The sequence below is a fragment of the Leopardus geoffroyi genome, chromosome B1 (assembly GCF_018350155.1).
Source record: "Leopardus geoffroyi isolate Oge1 chromosome B1, O.geoffroyi_Oge1_pat1.0, whole genome shotgun sequence".
Classification (NCBI taxonomy): Eukaryota; Metazoa; Chordata; class Mammalia; order Carnivora; family Felidae; genus Leopardus; species Leopardus geoffroyi.
In genome coordinates this window covers 14,403,799-14,422,054 of record NC_059327.1, presented here as the reverse complement: position 1 = coordinate 14,422,054, position 18,256 = coordinate 14,403,799, and the positions used below count along the sequence as shown (strand labels likewise).

The following is an 18,256-nucleotide window of genomic DNA, read 5'->3' as shown; positions in this document are numbered from 1 at the left end:
GGGTTACTCTATTGGCAGCTCCAAGGAAGATGAGGGGAGGCGCGGGGCTGTGCATCTGGTGTGTTTGCAGGAGCACAGAGTTGCACACATCACGCTCACAATAACGTTAACCGTTTTTACGGGAGTGCCGGTGATTCATTTGTTCTAACACCTACTTCGTGTTTGACGACAGCAGTGTTAACACGTGAGATCTTTATTACATAAGCTCTGCATCAGACCATCTTCAAATTCAAAGGAAACTATGAATGGTTCAAGCTGCAGGTTATGTCCCATTAGTGGGTCATGAAGTACAGGATATATAATACAAGAGTATATAGAATATATTGTTCCATGGTGTTTTTGCTCACGGTTTTAGACACTTACATATGTTATATATATGTACACACATATATGCTCATGTATGTAGAACTGAACTACATAAATATCAACAAATTCTGACAACATGAACCCTCCAGGAGGTGCATGAATATCATCTTCAGTCTTATAATAATAATAATAACAATGATAATAATATGATAGATGTCACTGGTTGAGCACTCCTGTGCGTCAGCTACTGTTTCCAAGCTCTTCTCATGCAGTAATTGTTACTCTCCTCCTAAGCCTAGGAGATCGGTAGTACCACCGCCTACATCTTACAGATAAGAACACCAAAACACACAGAGGGTAAGTAACTTGGAACAGACCTCACAAGCAAGCAGCAGAACCAGGATCTGACCCCGGACAACCTGACTGTGGAGACGAGCTCCCCGGGGCCTCTATCTGAAAAGCCAAGACCACAGGGAACTCACGTCCTCCTAAGACCACCAATCCCACTGTCCGGTCTCCTGGAAGGTTAGCAGAGTCAGTTCGGGAATGCAGAGCTCCTAATTTCCAATCCTACGCTCTCCCTAGGCCTCAGGCAGCAGTATTCTTAGTAAAAGATGCTTTGTGAACTTGAAATCAAACAGGCTCAAAATAAATAAAAGATACAGACGAGCATACTTGAAAGAGAAGAGAACATATTTATTTACATCACTACTTCCTTTTTACAACTCCTACACTTTTAAATAATAAAATTTTCCAGGAAATCTGGTAAGTTTTAAATTAAGATATTTTAACAGAAGAAAATTTCCACAATATGATTTTTATTTACATGAATTTCCAAGAGTTTTAAATTGTTCCTTTTGAAACGGCCCAATATAACTAAAGCTCTCATTTAGACCTTGTATCTTTTTCAAAAACGGTTAGCTTAAGAAATTCAGCTTATAATCACATCCTTATAGTTTAGATCCTGACAGACAAAAATCTTGTTAACACACTTACAAATACAAACCTGTTTCATAACTGATCCACATTTGGGCTACAAGCTCAACCTATTTCACATGTTTTGGTGCCAAGCAAAGATTTTTTTTTTTTAGACAGCTTTTAAATTGCTTTGATTAAAACTTTCTAGAAGTTTTCTGGATCAGTCATACAGCTGCTTACGAGTTTAAATGTATGTATTCTCAGCACACATCCAGTCGGTGAGGATGGGCTTATCTCCAGTTCAGTCAACTCTAAAAGTGACTCACGGGGATTCAGAACTTCGCTGGGGCAGATACTAGGGCATTTCCCTCTCCTTGGCCACTCGTATTTGGGATGCTTACCTTTCCTCCAATATTGCACATGCAAATCACTTACTTTTAAGAGAACTTACTATTCATAAAATGGCTTCTAACAATAACAATGGTCTGACATCCTTCCATGTCGCACTGAGAGATTTCAAATATTTATTAGTGAAACTAGAAGAGAGGATAGATTTTCCTAATATTTTAAGCATGAGTTCCTCCGAATAGTTGGTATAACATCCATCAAAAAATAGAAAAGATTAACTTTACCATGATCAAAGATATAGTTCACAATGAAAAACATACAGTTCTGTACACCTTCTCTGTAAGAACGGCCGACGGCCAGTCTTGAGCATCACGCCGCGGCAATAGAGGCATCATCCATGAGTCGACCCTGTGGCTTTAAAGTGGGAAAACAAAACAGGTTTACAACACAGTAACAACAAAAGCTCTATGAATTGAAAAGATTCTGAAATTCTTGGAACTGTTTCCCAAAAACAGAATAAAGTGTACAAGTATCAGAATCACATTGCTTTTCTCCTTCTCCCGCCCCAGTCTCTCTGCGCTTGAACCTGGGGATGGCAGACTGCAAGCCTAGGTGCTCCCCCCTCGTTCCCTCCGACACCACAGACGTCACCCGCTGGCCACACACGTCCACCTGCCAAATCCGCCGCAGGCACTGTTTCTCTTCACCTTGTTTTCTAGCAGCTACTCTATCACCGGGAGTGGGTGAGAGGGAACCTAGTTACCATTCCCGCTTAAGTGGTAGCTTTATTCTCTCTCGCTCAGGGCCCTCCTGCACCTCAAGCTTTACGTAGGCGACAAACCTGAGCTGATAGACAAGTTCTTGGGGATTCAAGGTCTCCCAGTCTCCTGTTTGAGAAAGAGCAATCCGCGATGAACTACGGTGTCTAACAATGAATAGTGCAAGGATAGAAGCAGTAGATGAAAACCAAAATTTCCCCTTCCCCAAGGTCACTGGAAAAACTTAAACCATCACATGAGCAGAGTAAAGGCTAAGCAGGAAGAAAAGGTACTGTAACTGTACTTAGGGTATCAAACTTCTGACAGGTAAGCAACACCTCAGGGTGTCATCAAGTAACTGACAAAATGAAACTTTTAAAAAAATGCTTATTTGTTTTGAGAGAGAGAGAGAATGAGCAGACTCCACACTGTCAGCACAGAGCTTAACTTGGGGCTTGAACTCACAAACTGTGAGATCGTGACCTGAGCCGAAATCAAGAGTCAGACGCTTAACCGACTGAGCCACCCAGGTGCCCCCAAAATGAAATTCTTGCAAATAATTTGATCAAGCAGATGTATGTCAGCAGACCTTTGTGGTAACGCACGACACAGATGGCATTCAAGACATGAAACAGAACAGTGTGATAACGTCATCACCAAAAGCCATTTACTATGCTTTATGCAGAATGATCCCCAGGGGACTCCCTGAGGTAAGGAAGGGAGCACTCCTGCCTTCAGCTTTGTTGCTGTGCGTTTTATGCACGTATGTGTGTGTGTATGTGTGCATGTGTGTGCGTATATGTACGTGTGTGCTTGTATAAGTTAGGCCTCTGACATCTGAGGCAGGAACGGAAGGAATGAAAGCATAGGTGCTGGTCTTTTATACGTCATGTCATCTTTAGTACTGACAGAGGATGTTCAGTTTTAGAAAGAGAATAATGGCTCAACGTGGCTAAATCCTTATGAAACACAGCTTTACAAACAGAAACAGAAGACAAGAACGTCATGCAATTAGAAGACTGGAATGTACTTTTCAAAGGAAGAAAAATATTCATCCAGCTTTGAAGGAGGGAAGCACCATCCAACAGAACTTTCTGTGATGATGGAAATGCTCTGTGTCAGTGCTGTCCAACATGGTAGCCACCAGAACGCTGACTTCCTGAGCACTTCAAGGGGGGCTGGTGCAACTACTTTTTAAAGTAAATTAAATTATAATTAATTTTAATTTAAATCTTGACAGGGCACACGTGGCCAGTGGCTGTCATACTGGAATAGCACGGCGCTCAAGTTTAGTAAAGATGTGAAGGGATATACAGCGCGAGTAAGACTGTTCGCTAAGTGGGAAAAGGGTAACCCTTAGTCACTGTCCTCAGTGTGACAAGTAAAACAACTGTAGTTCTGACTCTCCCCGATAAAGGAGCTGGCTCTGAGGATCCCAGCCAACTTTTTTGGCAGTAGTCAAGCTACTAGAAGGTAGTACGTGGATTTAGAAAAAAGAGCATGGCAGTTCGAAAGGGCATGCTAGTTACGTTAAACCTTGCAAATGTTTATTGTTCTGGAACCCTTCCTTAGATTAAAGCACTACCCAGAGGAGGTTTACTGTGGAAGAAAATGAGAAGACTGAACCAGCAGGAGCTGGGACTGGGTGGGGTGTAGGGAGCCCTACAGGGAAAGGAATGGAGGAGATTAACTGGTGGACCTGAAATCCCGATTCCTCAAATCAATCCACTCTCACACCTCAAACAGGCTGTGTTTGTGCACCTCTGTCTCACACTAATCAAGCTTGCACTTCTGAGTTTGGGAACAGCAGACCTCAGAAGGTCAACGGCTAAAAGGACATCAGCGGCCATCACTTCCCCAGTGCTCCCCACCCGTCATGAGATTTTTTCCCAGCGAGGTGACCTCAGACATGACAGGGAGGAAGAGCAACAGACATAGCTTCAGAACGTGAATGGGCAGAGATGTTAAAAAAGCCACTGCTATCGGGGGGTGGGGAGGGCAGGGGGTGAACAGGAAACCTCTGTACTTTCCATTCAATTTTACTCTGAACTTAAAACTGCTCAAAAAAAAAAAAAATAATAATAAAGTCTCTTAAAAAGCTACTTTTTTTAAACACAGGAGATCTAGAATTATGAAATTTTTCTTTTATAGTTTAAAAGTATGGTGCTTAGGGCACGCCCGGATGGCTCAGTCGGTTAAGCGTCCAATTTCAGCTCAGGTCATGATCTCGCGGTTCGTGGGTTTGAGCCCCGCATCGGGCTCTGTGCTGACAACTCAGAGCCTGGAGCCTGCTTTAGATTCTCTGTATGTCTCTCTCTCTCCAAAATAAATAAGCATTAAAAAAAAAAGTGTTTTTTTTTTAATCAAAGTATGGTGCTTGGAAACATCAATAAGTTCTTTTTTTTGCAACTGTAAGTAAGAAGTAGTGTAAGTCTAGAAAGATAAGAGCTAGGAAGATTATGAAGGCTACATTAATACAGAGGAATGTAAAATGTACCCAATCCCAGATTACATAAAGAAGGGACAGTTCCTCCAAACTTTTACACCTGAGTGACTGAGGAAACCACAACCACCTGGAGGGAAGCCTTAATTTTAGGCATCGAGAACGGCTTCACCGGAGGTGAGCACTGTGCTAAATAAACCACCTGTGTGGCCCGATTCACTCCTTCCCACACTGACCACGACCATCCTACCCATTCCTTTACTGCAGGAACCTGGAAATGGTACCAGTGTAAAAAAAAATCAAAACATTAAACCAGACTGCAGTTTCCAACACAGGACCATTTTCAGAAAAGACTCCACTCCAGTATTACATAGAGAGTCAGGAAAGCTCAAGGGTCATATTTAGAAAGTTAATCCATTTTGATTAAAAATTAGTTATAAACTAACCACAACTTAAAAATATGCTTTACTTACAAGCCAAAGGAAAAAACCTGTCTAAGGATACTGTAAAGGTAAATCATTTTTACCCGAGGGAATAAAAACCTTGGAAATTAGATTCTGTAAAATAATAGCAACTTTACAGAAACGAAAAGCAATACTGCCAAATTCATATGATACACGTCAAAACTATCAGTTAGTCATGGGGCGCCTGGGTGGCTCAGTCGGTTAAGCGCCCGACTTTGGCTCAGGTCATGATCTCGTGGTCCGTGAGTTCGAGCCCTGCCTCGAGCTCTGTGCTGAAGGCTCAGAGCCTGGAGCCTGCTTCAGATTCTGTGTCTCCCTCTCTCTGCCCCTACCCCGCTCATGCTCTGTCTCTCTCTGTCTCAAAAATAAATACACGTTAAAAAAAAAACCAGGGGCGCCCGGGTGGCGCAGTCGGTTAAGCGTCCGACTTCAGCCAGGTCAGGATCTCGCGGTCCGTGAGTTCGAGCCCCACGTCAGGCTCTGGGCTGATGGCTCAGAGCCTGGAGCCTGTTTCCGATTCTGTGTCTCCCTCTCTCTCTGCCCCTCCCCCGTTCATGCTCTGTCTCTCTCTGTCCCAAAAATAAATACACGTTAAAAAAAAACAAAAAAACTATGAGTTAATCTCAAAATATCGTTGAGAAGCTTACATGAAAAGCCACCTTTGCTTTGTGTTCAAGACAGGAGATTTAAAAGTCCTAAGACCTACCTTTACAAAAATACTGGTAGGTATAAAACGCCTGAGCAGCTGATTTGTGAAGTGAGGAAATCTAAGCAGGTTGACGTGGAGAGATGGCAGTTGTTGGTATCCGGCCATTAGAGGATAGAAATTATATAACATTTCCTGTTCGGTGCCGGGGAGGATACGCAGTCGAATCTACATCATAACAAATGGTAGAGAAAGATAATCAGTATATACACTTACAGCATCTTCATGGTATCACCCCTTAGTTATTTAGAAATCACTGGACACCCACATCTTTCTGGTGAAATGTGCTCTCTCTCCTATTCCACTTTCCAGACAGATGCTACTAACAGGGCTGAATTAGGATGAGACTAGGACCACACACATAATAAATATGCAAAAAATACGTGCGTGATCATCTCAGCTTCTACAGTTTCTACCAAGATCTAAATGGCAACTTGTACCAGCTTAAAAAGGGGAACGCTAGATGGACTGACATTTTCTATGTCTCGACCATGTAGATTTTATAGTCACTTATGCCATGAGATAATTTGTAGGAAAGTATCTTTGTAAATACTATGTCAACAGAAGGCAAGCTAGTTAGTTGTTTCTGGTGTTTTCGGGATTTTATCTTTGTAGTGAGGTAAATACTATCGGGAAAAAAAGATGTTTGGAAAATTTTAGTGATACTTTAGAAAAGAACACGAAGGTAAGATTTTGGTATCATGCATTATTTATTTGTAAGTCAGTACGTGAAAAGGATCAGGACACTCAACAAAAGCTTATGCATTTGCAAATGAGTACATACGTTATGTATGTGTCAAAGATAACGTGTGTGTACCAACATAGAACAGCTAATACGACATGTACTATGTTATAAACTTAAATTAGTGTATGGACTTACACTCTACTTCGTATAGAATTCTATTTTTTTTTTTTTTTTTAATGTTTTTATTTCTTTTTGAGAGACAGAGAGAGACAGAGCATGAGCGGGGTAGGGGCAGAGAGAGGGAGACACAGAATCTGAAGCAGGCTCCAGGCTCTGAGCCTTCAGCACAGAGCCCGAGGCAGGGCTCGAACTCAAGGACCATGAGATCACGACCTGAGCCAAAGTCAGACGCTTAACCGACTGAGCCACCCAGGCACCCCAAGAATTCTATTTTACATTTCACAACAAACCTAGCACCCAGAATATGCACAGCAAAAATGACTAGTCAAGGTAGACACTTCTAAGTATTATGACATGTTTGTTCCTCTAATTATGCCCTTGTTAACAAAAAGTATTTACTGACTCTTGAGGGGCGTCTATTATCAACTTTGACAGAAAACAGTATTCTCATGGAAATTGGTTTTGCCTGAAAGTGTATGTTCCACTCAAAAAATGTGGAATCCACCTCTGATTTGAATGGGTGAATCAAAACACCTGAATAATTTATTTTTATGTGTAAATATAAAATTATGTCTAAATGCACCAAAGATAAGTAAATTCTATGCAAGGTTAAAAATCTCTAAAAAATTTCACTGATAGTTCAGAAGAGAATCGGGCTTTTTTTTTTAATTTTTAAAAAAATTTTAATTTTAATAGGACCCATGCCCAGTGTGGGCTTGAACTCATGACTCCAAGATTAAGTATCACATGCTTTACAAACTGAGCCTGCCAGGCGCCCCAGAGAATCAGGCTTTTAATATGGGTAGTCAGGTTTCTAGGCCTCAAGTTAAAAGACACACACAGACACACAGACACACACACAGTGGTAATAAAAGGGAAATCTAAAATTTTCAGAAAGTCTATTATACTCTGAGGATTTGTGCATTCTTGTTTTACAGAAAGAAAGAACTTGTATGTATGATCTCTGTGTGAAAAGGGTCATCCACTTAATCCGCTGCTACACAAATTGTACTTAATATTTAAAGGTGACGAAAAATTTCCTATTATCAAAATAACAGGGACCATAATCAGCCTTATCAGTTCATTTGTAAAAACTAAGTATATAGCTCTCCATTTCCTGGCCACACCTCTGTGTCTACACAAGCAGCCCAATGCGATAGGCCCTATACCTGTTTAAGTCCAGAGAACATGAAGGCATCACTGGGCTCCACAGAAATCTCCACGTCTTGAACTAAGTTAGTCTTGTTCTGTAGGTGATACTTGACAGGTAAGGATTCTCTGACACGCCCAAACGATGGCAGATCTGCAGAGAAAGACGACACATTTCTCATTTCTCTTGGTTAAAGAAAACGGTGTACCATTTATGAGTTCTTCTTGTAAATGAATCTCATTCTGTAGACATGAGGTTATTTAAATTAGTGCTAATACTGCACTCTTTTTAAAGAAGCACATTCTTGGACTGGACAACAGCCATGGGACTGTGATAAAATAGGCTAAACAGAATCAAGTCTCCTTCTAAAGCTGATAGATGAAATAATGCTGATAGATGAAATAATATCTGGGATATTATCTGGGATTTGCTTTAAAATAAGGCAGGAGGAGGAGCTTGAGGTACAGATGAAACAAGACTGATCATAATCTACTTCTGTAAACGTTGGGCATTTTTTGTAATAAAAGTAGTTTTAAATCTTAGAAGCTAAAATAAGTATTCTCACTGGATTCTTTTTACCAAGTACAAGTTGGTGCCGTTACCTGCATTCACATGGAGGGGAATGTTTTCTACGATCACGTGTGGCAGAGTGATGGCAGTACTGATGACAGGGACGTTTCCCATGGCGGAGGTCCTGTGACAGAAAAGGGAATCTTTCAAATCCGCATTTTACGTGAAACGTGAAACCAAAAACAGGCCACGTGTATACTCACCAACTTGTTTCAAAGGAAACAGAAAGGGCCTAAACATCTCCTAAAACTTTATTCCTGGAAGTGGTTTAGTGAAGAAAAGGCTTTTAGAATCCCGTTTGGGTTCTGAATGTTTCCAATGAATCTATGGTATAACCCAAGGCTGCTGTTTGGTCCAGGGGCCAGAATGTGAATCAGCCATACCTTGAAACCCACCATTTAACACAGGGCGTGGTAGCAGAGCGCTCAGCGTGGGTGGGAGCGCGCTGACTGACGTTATGACACAGACCTTCTCCCCCTGTGGCCAGTTCGAGGCCGAGCACCAGACCACTTCCAAGTGTACCGTCCTAGCTACACCCAAAGTACAGAATAGAAACCAAAGAACAAAAAGTATTTTACTACCAATAAAAAAGCAGCATTCTGACATCACGGAGATAAAGTGAGTAACATTATGAAACTGTCAAATATCTTCCCCTGTGTCACAGTTAGGACGGGAACCACAGGGCGGCTGGCTGACTCCCGAGAACTGGCCTTGGGGAGGGTCTGGATCAAGATGTGGAACAGCTGACACTGAGTGCAAATTAGTACACCACAAAAGCCCCAGGCGAACACATCTAACCCCTCTTCATTAGTAGGTCTTTATGGTATTACAGTAACGTGATGGGATGAGTAAGCAGTGCCTTCAAATTCCTATTTTAATTCCTGTAAACATAAATTAAACTAAACTTCGATGTGGTAAATTCAGAAGTGGGAGAAAGCAAGATCTTAGCTTTTAAAAAAAAATAAGTCCATGATTTTTCCTTTCTCGTTTTTCATGTCTCATTCGCAGTTTTTAAATTTATGAAAAAATTGAGCCAAGAAATTCACACATGAAATATCACATATCTACCTCCCAGCCTAAGAAAACATCACAATATAGTTGAACCTCCCCACGTGCCCCTTCCTGCTTGCACCTGTGCCCTAGAAGTACTAACTTAGGAGTCATCATTGCTACGTATTTCTTTATACTTTTCAAAATTATGAAGGTAGCCCTAAGAAATGTGCAGTGTTTTACATGTTTCCCAATATTACATACATGCAATCTGTTCATATTTTCAACATTTGCAGTTGCTTTGTTCCCTTAATACTAATGGTTAACAGGAGCAGCTCTGGTTCATCGATTTTCACTGATACATAGCATTCCGTTCTATGACCATGCCATAGTTTGTCCATTTTCCTTTTTACTACTATAATCAGAGGTGCTATGAACATTCTTACATATATCTTTGTGTACTTGTTTGAGACCTTTTCTATGAGGGATATAGATATCTTCAGTTTCACCTAGCCCTGCTGAATGGATCTCCAAAGTAACTATTCTATTTTATACTCTACCTTTTTTGACAAACTTTGCATTGTTAACCCCTTTTATTTTTCCAAATTAGTGGCAGCACATTTTCTCCCTATGTTTCCTGGCCATCTGGCCTCTTCTGTTTCTCTTAACACCGCATACTCAAGATTTTGCTCAACTTTCTGTTAGGAGACTTGGTTTTCTTATGATTTGTATAAGTTCTTGATATGAATTCTAATGCTTTCTCAGTTTTCCATGTTGTAAATAGCTTTTCCCAATTTGTATTTTTATAGGTATTTTTTAATGAACTAAGAAGCTTAATTTTAACAAATCAAATTCATCAAGTTTAGAAGCTTACACTTTTTATGTCTTATTTAAAGAAACTCTTCCCTATTCCAAAGTCATAAAACAATTCTCTTATTTTCTACTAAAAGTAGTAACGTTTTGCTTTTCACAATTAGAATTTTAATTTGCCTGGAATTAATTTTTATACACAGTATAGAGATATAAGGATACCCAATTGTTTACCACCAATTACCAGATCTCCACTGATTTGCAATGCTACCTCCCTAAAACATAATTTTCATATGTGTGGATCTATTTCTAGACTCTCTCTTCTGTTCCACTGGCCTATTTACATATTCCCATTCCAATACCACAGCAATGACTGCTGTAGCTTTACCTTAAGTCTGGGAATTTAGAAGAGCCAAGTATCCTTGCTTATTAGTTTTTCTTCTGAAGTATCTCGACTATTTCTGAGTTTTTGCCTTTCCATATAAGCTTTAAAATCAACAGTGTCAAGCTCCACAAAAACAAACTAAAACAAGCTATTGAGATCCTGAAGCAAATTGCAGTGACTTACAGAACAAACAATATCAGATCTTATCCAAATCCTACCCAAGACAATTTTGTGTATGTCCCATGTAGGGACTTCCTTTAATGTTTTAAAGTTTTATAATTTTCTCCATAATGGCAATACCCATTTTCTATTTGATATATTCTTACTTACCTTATAATTGTTGTTATCATCTAAATGATACCTGTTTTACAAGTATATTGCCTGGAGGTTTATTACTGATATATAGAAAGCCAACTGATTTTTGTATATTGATGTTATATCCAGCAACCTTGCTGGAACTCCTATAATGGAAATAATTTGTTGATTCCCTTGGGTTTTCTATGTAGACAATCCTATTGAATGCAAATAAGAACAGTTTCTCTTAATGTTTTTAATGGTCCTGTCATGAGAATTCGCTTGGTTAAAATTTCATCAGTATACAGGTCACAAATTGTGACAAATACAAATAAAAGTTTAATTATCCTTTTTAATCTTTGTGTTCTTGACAAACATTTAGTGATAGCATGTGACTTCTAGTCTTCTCTCCAGGACTGACAGAAGCTTTCAAATATTAAATGACAATGACAAATAATAAAGGCAGTAGAATAGGACAGAGAAGGAATAAGAGATAGGGCTGATTCACCTCTTCCAGGAGATAATATAATGACCAGTTGCTACTCCACCTTCAACATTTCCAACAGATGGGCACCGAAGACAAAAGCATTCACTAGCACTCTCTCCAGTCTGTAAGACAACTATAAGGAATAATCTTTATAATCCTATGCAACGATTTCCTCTATGAAAGGAGAGTTTTACCTTTAAGTAATATAACAAAAAAAGAATATCAGTTATACATTATTTGTAGAGACTTAAAAACTAAGACTCAGAGATGTTAAATGACTTTTTCAAGGTCACAAAGTCCCTATCCAGTGTTTTTTCTAATATATCAATATTCCATTATAATAAAACTCAGCAAAGCAGCTGTAGGTCTGTGACAAGATCCTATAGGAACTAATGACAGGGCAAAGTCTGGAGTTGGAATAATACCATTTGGTGATTATTTTTCTTTCTACAAATTATTTCATGTCTCTAAAGGAAACATTTCACAGTAGGGAAAAAGAAATTTTTAGTTAACCTTTTAGGTACTCAAAATGTCATTCCAGGCAACTCTGGCTTTCTCTGACAAACACATATTAGCGATACCATCAAATGGAAATACATTACATGTTGCCTCATTATTGCCTAATGTGGTGACTTACCTCTCATACAAGGCTGCTTTCCTCTTGCCAAGTGTAGCCTAAACTCCTGACGCCAAGATAAAGGTTCGTCTGAACCAAGCCCTCCCTGCCATCAGCACCTCCCAGCCTGCAGTGCCTTCGATGCAAGCTGGCAACAGTGCCCATCTGAGGCTGACCTGGGCAAATCTGTGGGTGAAACTTTCAAACAGTAATAACAAGGTCTCTAAACATTAACTAATTGTTTTCATGGTTCTCTAATGAAGAAGGTTGTGACAAATTACTAGTTACGATTGTGAGCAGATACTAGAAGTCAAAGGGGAAAATGCTGGGCCAATCTCTAACCACTTTTAAGTAATTTTTAAGGACTAGGAAATGATGCTGTAGCCCAGTTAGTAAAACATACATCAATTTAAACCTCTTAAGATACCTTTTTTTTTTTTTTTTAAATTCAGGATCCTTGCCCCGTTTTCTTTTCATTTTTTTAAAGTTTATTTGAGACAGAGAGAGATAGAGAGAGAACGGGGGAAAGGCAGAGAAAGAGAGAAGAGAGAATCCTAAGCAGTCTCCACGCTGTCAACACAGAGCCCAACATGGGGCTTGATCCTGCGAACCGAGAGATCAAGACCTGAGCCAAAGCCAAGAGTCAGATGCTTAACTGACTGAGCCACTCAAGCGCCCCAAGATACCTTTTTTAAAAACCTAGGACATTCATATTGCTTCTCCCCAGCTCAAGCCTTCCTTAATTCTAAGAAGTTAACAAAAATGATCACAACGTTTATTAACAATTAACATGGGGGTCAACTTTATGACCTAGGAAAGTTGTTATCTTTAATGTGTCAAATACAAAGTTTGTAATGCATTAGTACTGGTGTCCTTGGAGGTGGCAGAAAGAATAAAGCCATGCCACCCCCTCCCCAAAGATATCCACATCATAATTCCCAGAACTGTGAATGTGGTACCTTATACGGCAGAAAGGATTTTACAGATGTGATTAAGATAAGGATCTTAAAATAGGAAGATTATACTGGATTCTCCAATTGGGCCCAATGTAACCACAAGGGTTCTGAGGGAAAGTGGTAGGTAGGAGGAAATCTGAGGAAAAACATGTGACAATGGAAGCAGAGGTCAGAAGAAGAAACATCTGAAGATGCTACACTGCTGGTTTGGAAGGCGGAGGAAGGAACCATGAGCCAAGGAATCCAGATGGCCTCTGAACGCTGAAAAGGGCAGGAAAAGGGTATTCCCCAGAGCTAGAAGGGATACATCACCAACACTTTGATTTTAGGACTTCTGACCTCTAGAACGTTAGGATAATAAATCTGTGTTGTTTTAAGCACTAACTTTGTGATAATGTGTTACAGCAGCAATAGGAAACGAGTAATGGGAAATTCAAGGTAGGTATTTATTCATTCGTTTAACAAACATTTATTAAGCAACTACTATGCAGCTGAGGCTGCCAATACAAAAAGGGGTAAGTCATGGCTCCTGCTCTAAAGGAGCACATAGTGTAGTAGGGGAGCCGTAAGAGTAAGTAAACTATTACAATATAAGTGGATAAGTGTCATCACAGATGTAAAGAAACTCTGGGAGCAAAGAAACAAGATTACCTAGTCCCGCTTAGGAAGATCAAAAAGTCAAAGCTTACATGAGACCGAAAGAGCAAACAAGAGTTGAACAGGTGGAAAGAAAAAGGAAAGGGTTTTGGACAGACGTACTGACATGTTCAAAACCAGATGGAGGTAGTGTTTGCTGAATGTACAAATCCGGGCTTGGTCAAAGTCTGGGAAAGAGGAAGGGGAAGTAGGGAGCCTGGTACAGAAGAAGCTTGAAAGGGAAGCTTCCCAGGGAAAGGTCTGGTAGGTCGTGAGGTTTTCTAAGAAGGAAAAACAAGTTCAAAATTGCTTTTTGAGAAATCAATCTCTGGCAGCAATATGAAAGGCAGACTAGGGGAGAGAATGGCAAAGAGGAAAGCGGTTAAGAAGGTGTTTCTGAAGGCAGATGAGAGACGGTGAGAATGGAGAGAAGCTGGATTCGAGAGACGTGCAGAAGGGAGAACGTGGCGCCAGGATGGATGCGCACGTAAGAGGGAGTCTGGTCTGTTTCTGTGGTTTCTACCCGGGGCCAAATATACACTGACTCCTCTCTCTGGACTGGGGACTGCGGGGAGCCTGAGGTTGCATGGCAGGTGAAGACTTGTAGAAAAAGTAAAAGGAGCCAAAGTCAGGATCTTGGAAGCGACCCACATTTAAGGAGTAAGAAAAGGAATCAGCAAAGAATGGACAGATAGCCAGCTTGTGTTGAGCTGTGAGGAGACAAACACCGGGCTGAGATACTTCCTACAGACTACCTCATACACGCTATTTCACGTATGTTATCTTCTTTAACTCTGACAAGTGATGAAACAAAGTGAACCATCCAACGTAACCTAAGAGCAGGCAGAAGGTCAGAGAATGGAATCTAGTTCAGCGTGACTCCACAGCTCGTGATCATTCCACGTTAGCCAGGGAGGAGAAGAGGAAGAAGTGTGGACAGAGAAACAAAGCAGAACCACAGACTGATTTCCAAAACCATGAGAGAAAACCAAGTTTCAAAAGATAAAAACAAAACTTATAAAGGCATTCTGAAAGCAAAATTGTTTTCTAGTATTATTACTTTACAGGACGTAGGACCTATTTGTAGCATTTAAATAAAGAGGTTTTTTAATCTATTTTATCTTTCCTCCTTTATGATGACTTTCCTAAAATGCACAGAAGTGACTATGAAGACTATGTCTCTTGTAGAGACAAACTCTTCTTGGCGTTTTCTTGAGAACCTAGCATGGGGCCAGATAGTGAACTTGATAAATACCTGTTGATTATTTATTGATAGATACTGAAACTTATTCACAGGCCGGATACAAAAAATATACTGGAATTCTGAAACTACTCATCTAATTTTAATCTGTATTGCAAATCAACTATATGACTTATGACACTGAACTCAAGTAGTAGATAGATAAACAGATACAGCAAATAAATGACTCATTTATATTTGATTTTAATCGTGGGGGTGGGGGGCGCCTGGGTGGCTCAGTCAGTCAAGCATCCAACTCTTGGTTTCAGCTCAGGTCTTGATCTCACAGTTTGCAAGATTGAGCCCCACACTGGGCTCTATGCTGACAGCACAGAGTCTGCTTGGGATTCTCTCTCTCTCCCTCTCCCTCTGCCCCTCCTGCGAGCATGTGCTCTCTCTCTGAAAATAAATAAATAAACTTAAAAAAAAATACATTGTGATTTTTTTCATACAATCTTTATCCTTATCATAGAGCTGAGCACAATTTTGCTTGGGTTAACATTCAAACTAATTTTTTTTATTTTTCTCTAACAGCTCAAGAAGCATATAAGCCCAAGGTATAATGCACCAGAAAAGTAATATCCTGGGTTTAAATCTCTTCTCTAAACTATTTTAGTTGATTTAGAAAACTTACCGTCTATGTTTCTATATTTCCCAACTTTCTTTAATAACCATCTTTCACCATTTCAAATTATAAGATATGGTAAACATTAATTAAAAATCAATAAGAAAAAACAATCTATAAAAAATCCAAATATGAAAAAATACTATTTTATTTTCAAGTACATTTTTCTGAGTAACTTCCTTATAGTAGCAAAAATCTTATCTTTTAAAATAAGGTATACTCAAACAAGTGGTAACTGATACTAATTCTACTTTAATTCTAAATGTATTTACTTTTCTATCAGTCTCAAGTGCCCTCCATTAGCAAAAAGCTAACTCTTACCCTGCTAGCCCACACGCCCACACACACACACACACACACACACACACACGCCCACACACACACACACACACACACACACACACACTCACCCCGGTCTTCTAATTAAGTGGGATGGTCCACATTCTCACCTTTGTCCACTTGGGACTCTAGCTGATCCACTGGGGTCATAGAAGGAGCAAGTTGTAGCTCACTGGATACAATAGTGAGGGCCCAAGGTGAGGCACTTAAGAGGTCCGTCATCAATAGAAAGGGGATGTCCGCATAGACCCTTTCCAGGTGCTCAAACTGTCACAAATGAAGACAAAAGATCTGTCTGGAACTACAATAATTCATTTTGCTTTTTCTGTTAATTTCTATAATTGAAATGATTTCCAAAATGCTTCATAGGAACATACCTTTGTAGAGACAAATTTAACCGCGACATCAAATGGAAAGACAGTTTCTATAGTGACAGTTTCATCCTGTAAGAATTTAAAGGGCACATTCAATGGCTTTTCTAAACTTAAAAATAGTTTTAAAAATAGAAGACATGCAAAACACAATCTGCAACTGATCAAGAAATAATCCCAATTTATATATGAAGAAGCTAGAAGCTTTCCCTCAGATAATATTTATAAAAACCTATAGAGAGAAACCAGACTACAATTTCTAATAAATTATCTTATGGCTTTAAAACAGCTCACACTGCAAAGTGCTTTCTAACACGTTATTTATCTCAGGATCTAGTAAAAGTGGGCAGGACAGGCAATGTCACTATTTTAGAGAGGACGAAGCAGAAGTTAAGGAAGTTTCAATGCTTGGCCTTGGGCCACAAAGCTAGCGGTGCCAAGCCTAGAATCTGGGTTTTCTTTTTGTCTAAGTTCTTTACTTCACCTCAAGTCAAGACGACTACTAATAATGATAATGACAATAATAATATAACAGCGCTATAATCGCTATATATGTAATGCATTATATAATGTTTGTAATAACTCAAGGAAACAGATGCCATTATACTCGCTATTTTAAGATGAAGTAGTCCCGCATAGCTAGTAAGTGACAAAGGCAGAAACAGACCCGGATCTGACCGTAGGGGTCTGTACTCTTAACCTACATGCTACATCCCTCCCTCAGTCTATTCAAGAAGCAATGGGCTTACTATGTCTTTGGAAACAAACCACCCGCCCTGTTAGTGAGAACCCTTTTTTAAAAATCACATTGATTTAAAAACTCAGGCTGTGATAATGCCAGGTGGATGTGGGTTTTAATCCTGGAGGACACATTCCTATTAGCTATGCAGACCTTGGGGTTAGTGAGGTAACCTTGAGGAAGAACCATGGTTTCTGAGTCTCAGTTTCATAATCCTCGTGGGGCTGTTGACAATGAAGTGAGATAACATATATAAAGCACCAGTGAAATGCCTAAACCATGTTCATTATTATCACATACTTCAAATGACTTCCTCTCAATACCATCAAGCTAACTTTTTAAGAAAGTGTAATAGGCAGGATATTAGTGGTAGAAAACGCCTGCATTGGGTCTGTGAATCTAAAGCAGGGCCTCAGTATTTCCCCACAGAAAAGATCTAAGGAAATGAAGAAACAACTCAATGACTAGATCAGATGTGGCCTACTTTAAATTTCCACACATGCAGGTAAAAATGAGATTCAATCCAGTGAAGGGAAAATAATTTACATTTAAATTTCCAAAAATGTCTTACAAGTCACACTGGGACCTGTAAGATAGATATTCCATGAGAAAAGTGCTTCTGTGTACAATAATCTTGAAAGATAATCACCACAGCCTTTTGTGAAATTCTCAACACACATTAGCAAATTCAATGCTGTGCTAAGTCTTAAAGTCAAAATATCCATTTAATACCTCTTAACCCATATTTTCCAAACATATTTGACCAACTCATTCTTTTTTGTGTAACATCTATTTCTATCCCTCAGAATTAGTATCCCTCCCTAAAAAAACTAAAAGACAACCTACTAAACAGGAGAAAATGTTTGCAAATGACCTAGCCAATAAAGGGTTAGTATCCAAGATATATAAAGAGCTTATACAACCCAACACCAAAAAAACCAAATAACCCAATTTAAAAATGGGCAAAAGACATGGACAGAAATTCTCCAAAGAAGACAGACATACAGATGGTCAAAAGACACAGAAATGATGCCCAACATCACTCATCATCAGGGAAATGCAAATCAAAACCACAATGAGATATCATCTCACATCTGTCAGAATGGCTAAAATAAAAACTCAAGAAACAAGTACTGACAAGGATGTAGAGAAAATGAAACCCTTGTAGACTGTGGGTGGGAATACAAACTGGCATTGCCCCTGTGGAAAACAGTCCGCAGGTTCCTCAAGAAATTAAAAA

The 18,256-nt window shown here is 39.6% G+C and overlaps 1 protein-coding gene across 2 annotated transcripts in view; it reads right to left on the bottom strand.

Moving 5' to 3' along the window:
- Window positions 1-981: 981 nt before the first annotated feature.
- Window positions 982-18,256, bottom strand: part of TRAPPC11 (trafficking protein particle complex subunit 11) — a 47,522-nt gene continuing 30,247 nt past the window's right edge. For both annotated transcript variants that reach the window (XM_045452717.1, XM_045452711.1), the window contains exons 24-30: window positions 16,284-16,349; window positions 16,017-16,173; window positions 11,516-11,627; window positions 8,561-8,652; window positions 7,978-8,111; window positions 5,944-6,111; window positions 982-1,986 (exon numbers count right to left, since the gene is read on the bottom strand). In XM_045452717.1, coding sequence (XP_045308673.1) covers window positions 1,942-1,986; window positions 5,944-6,111; window positions 7,978-8,111; window positions 8,561-8,652; window positions 11,516-11,627; window positions 16,017-16,173; window positions 16,284-16,349 — 774 coding nt within the window. In that variant the 3' untranslated portion in view covers window positions 982-1,941. The remainder of the gene's footprint in view (window positions 1,987-5,943; window positions 6,112-7,977; window positions 8,112-8,560; window positions 8,653-11,515; window positions 11,628-16,016; window positions 16,174-16,283; window positions 16,350-18,256) is intronic.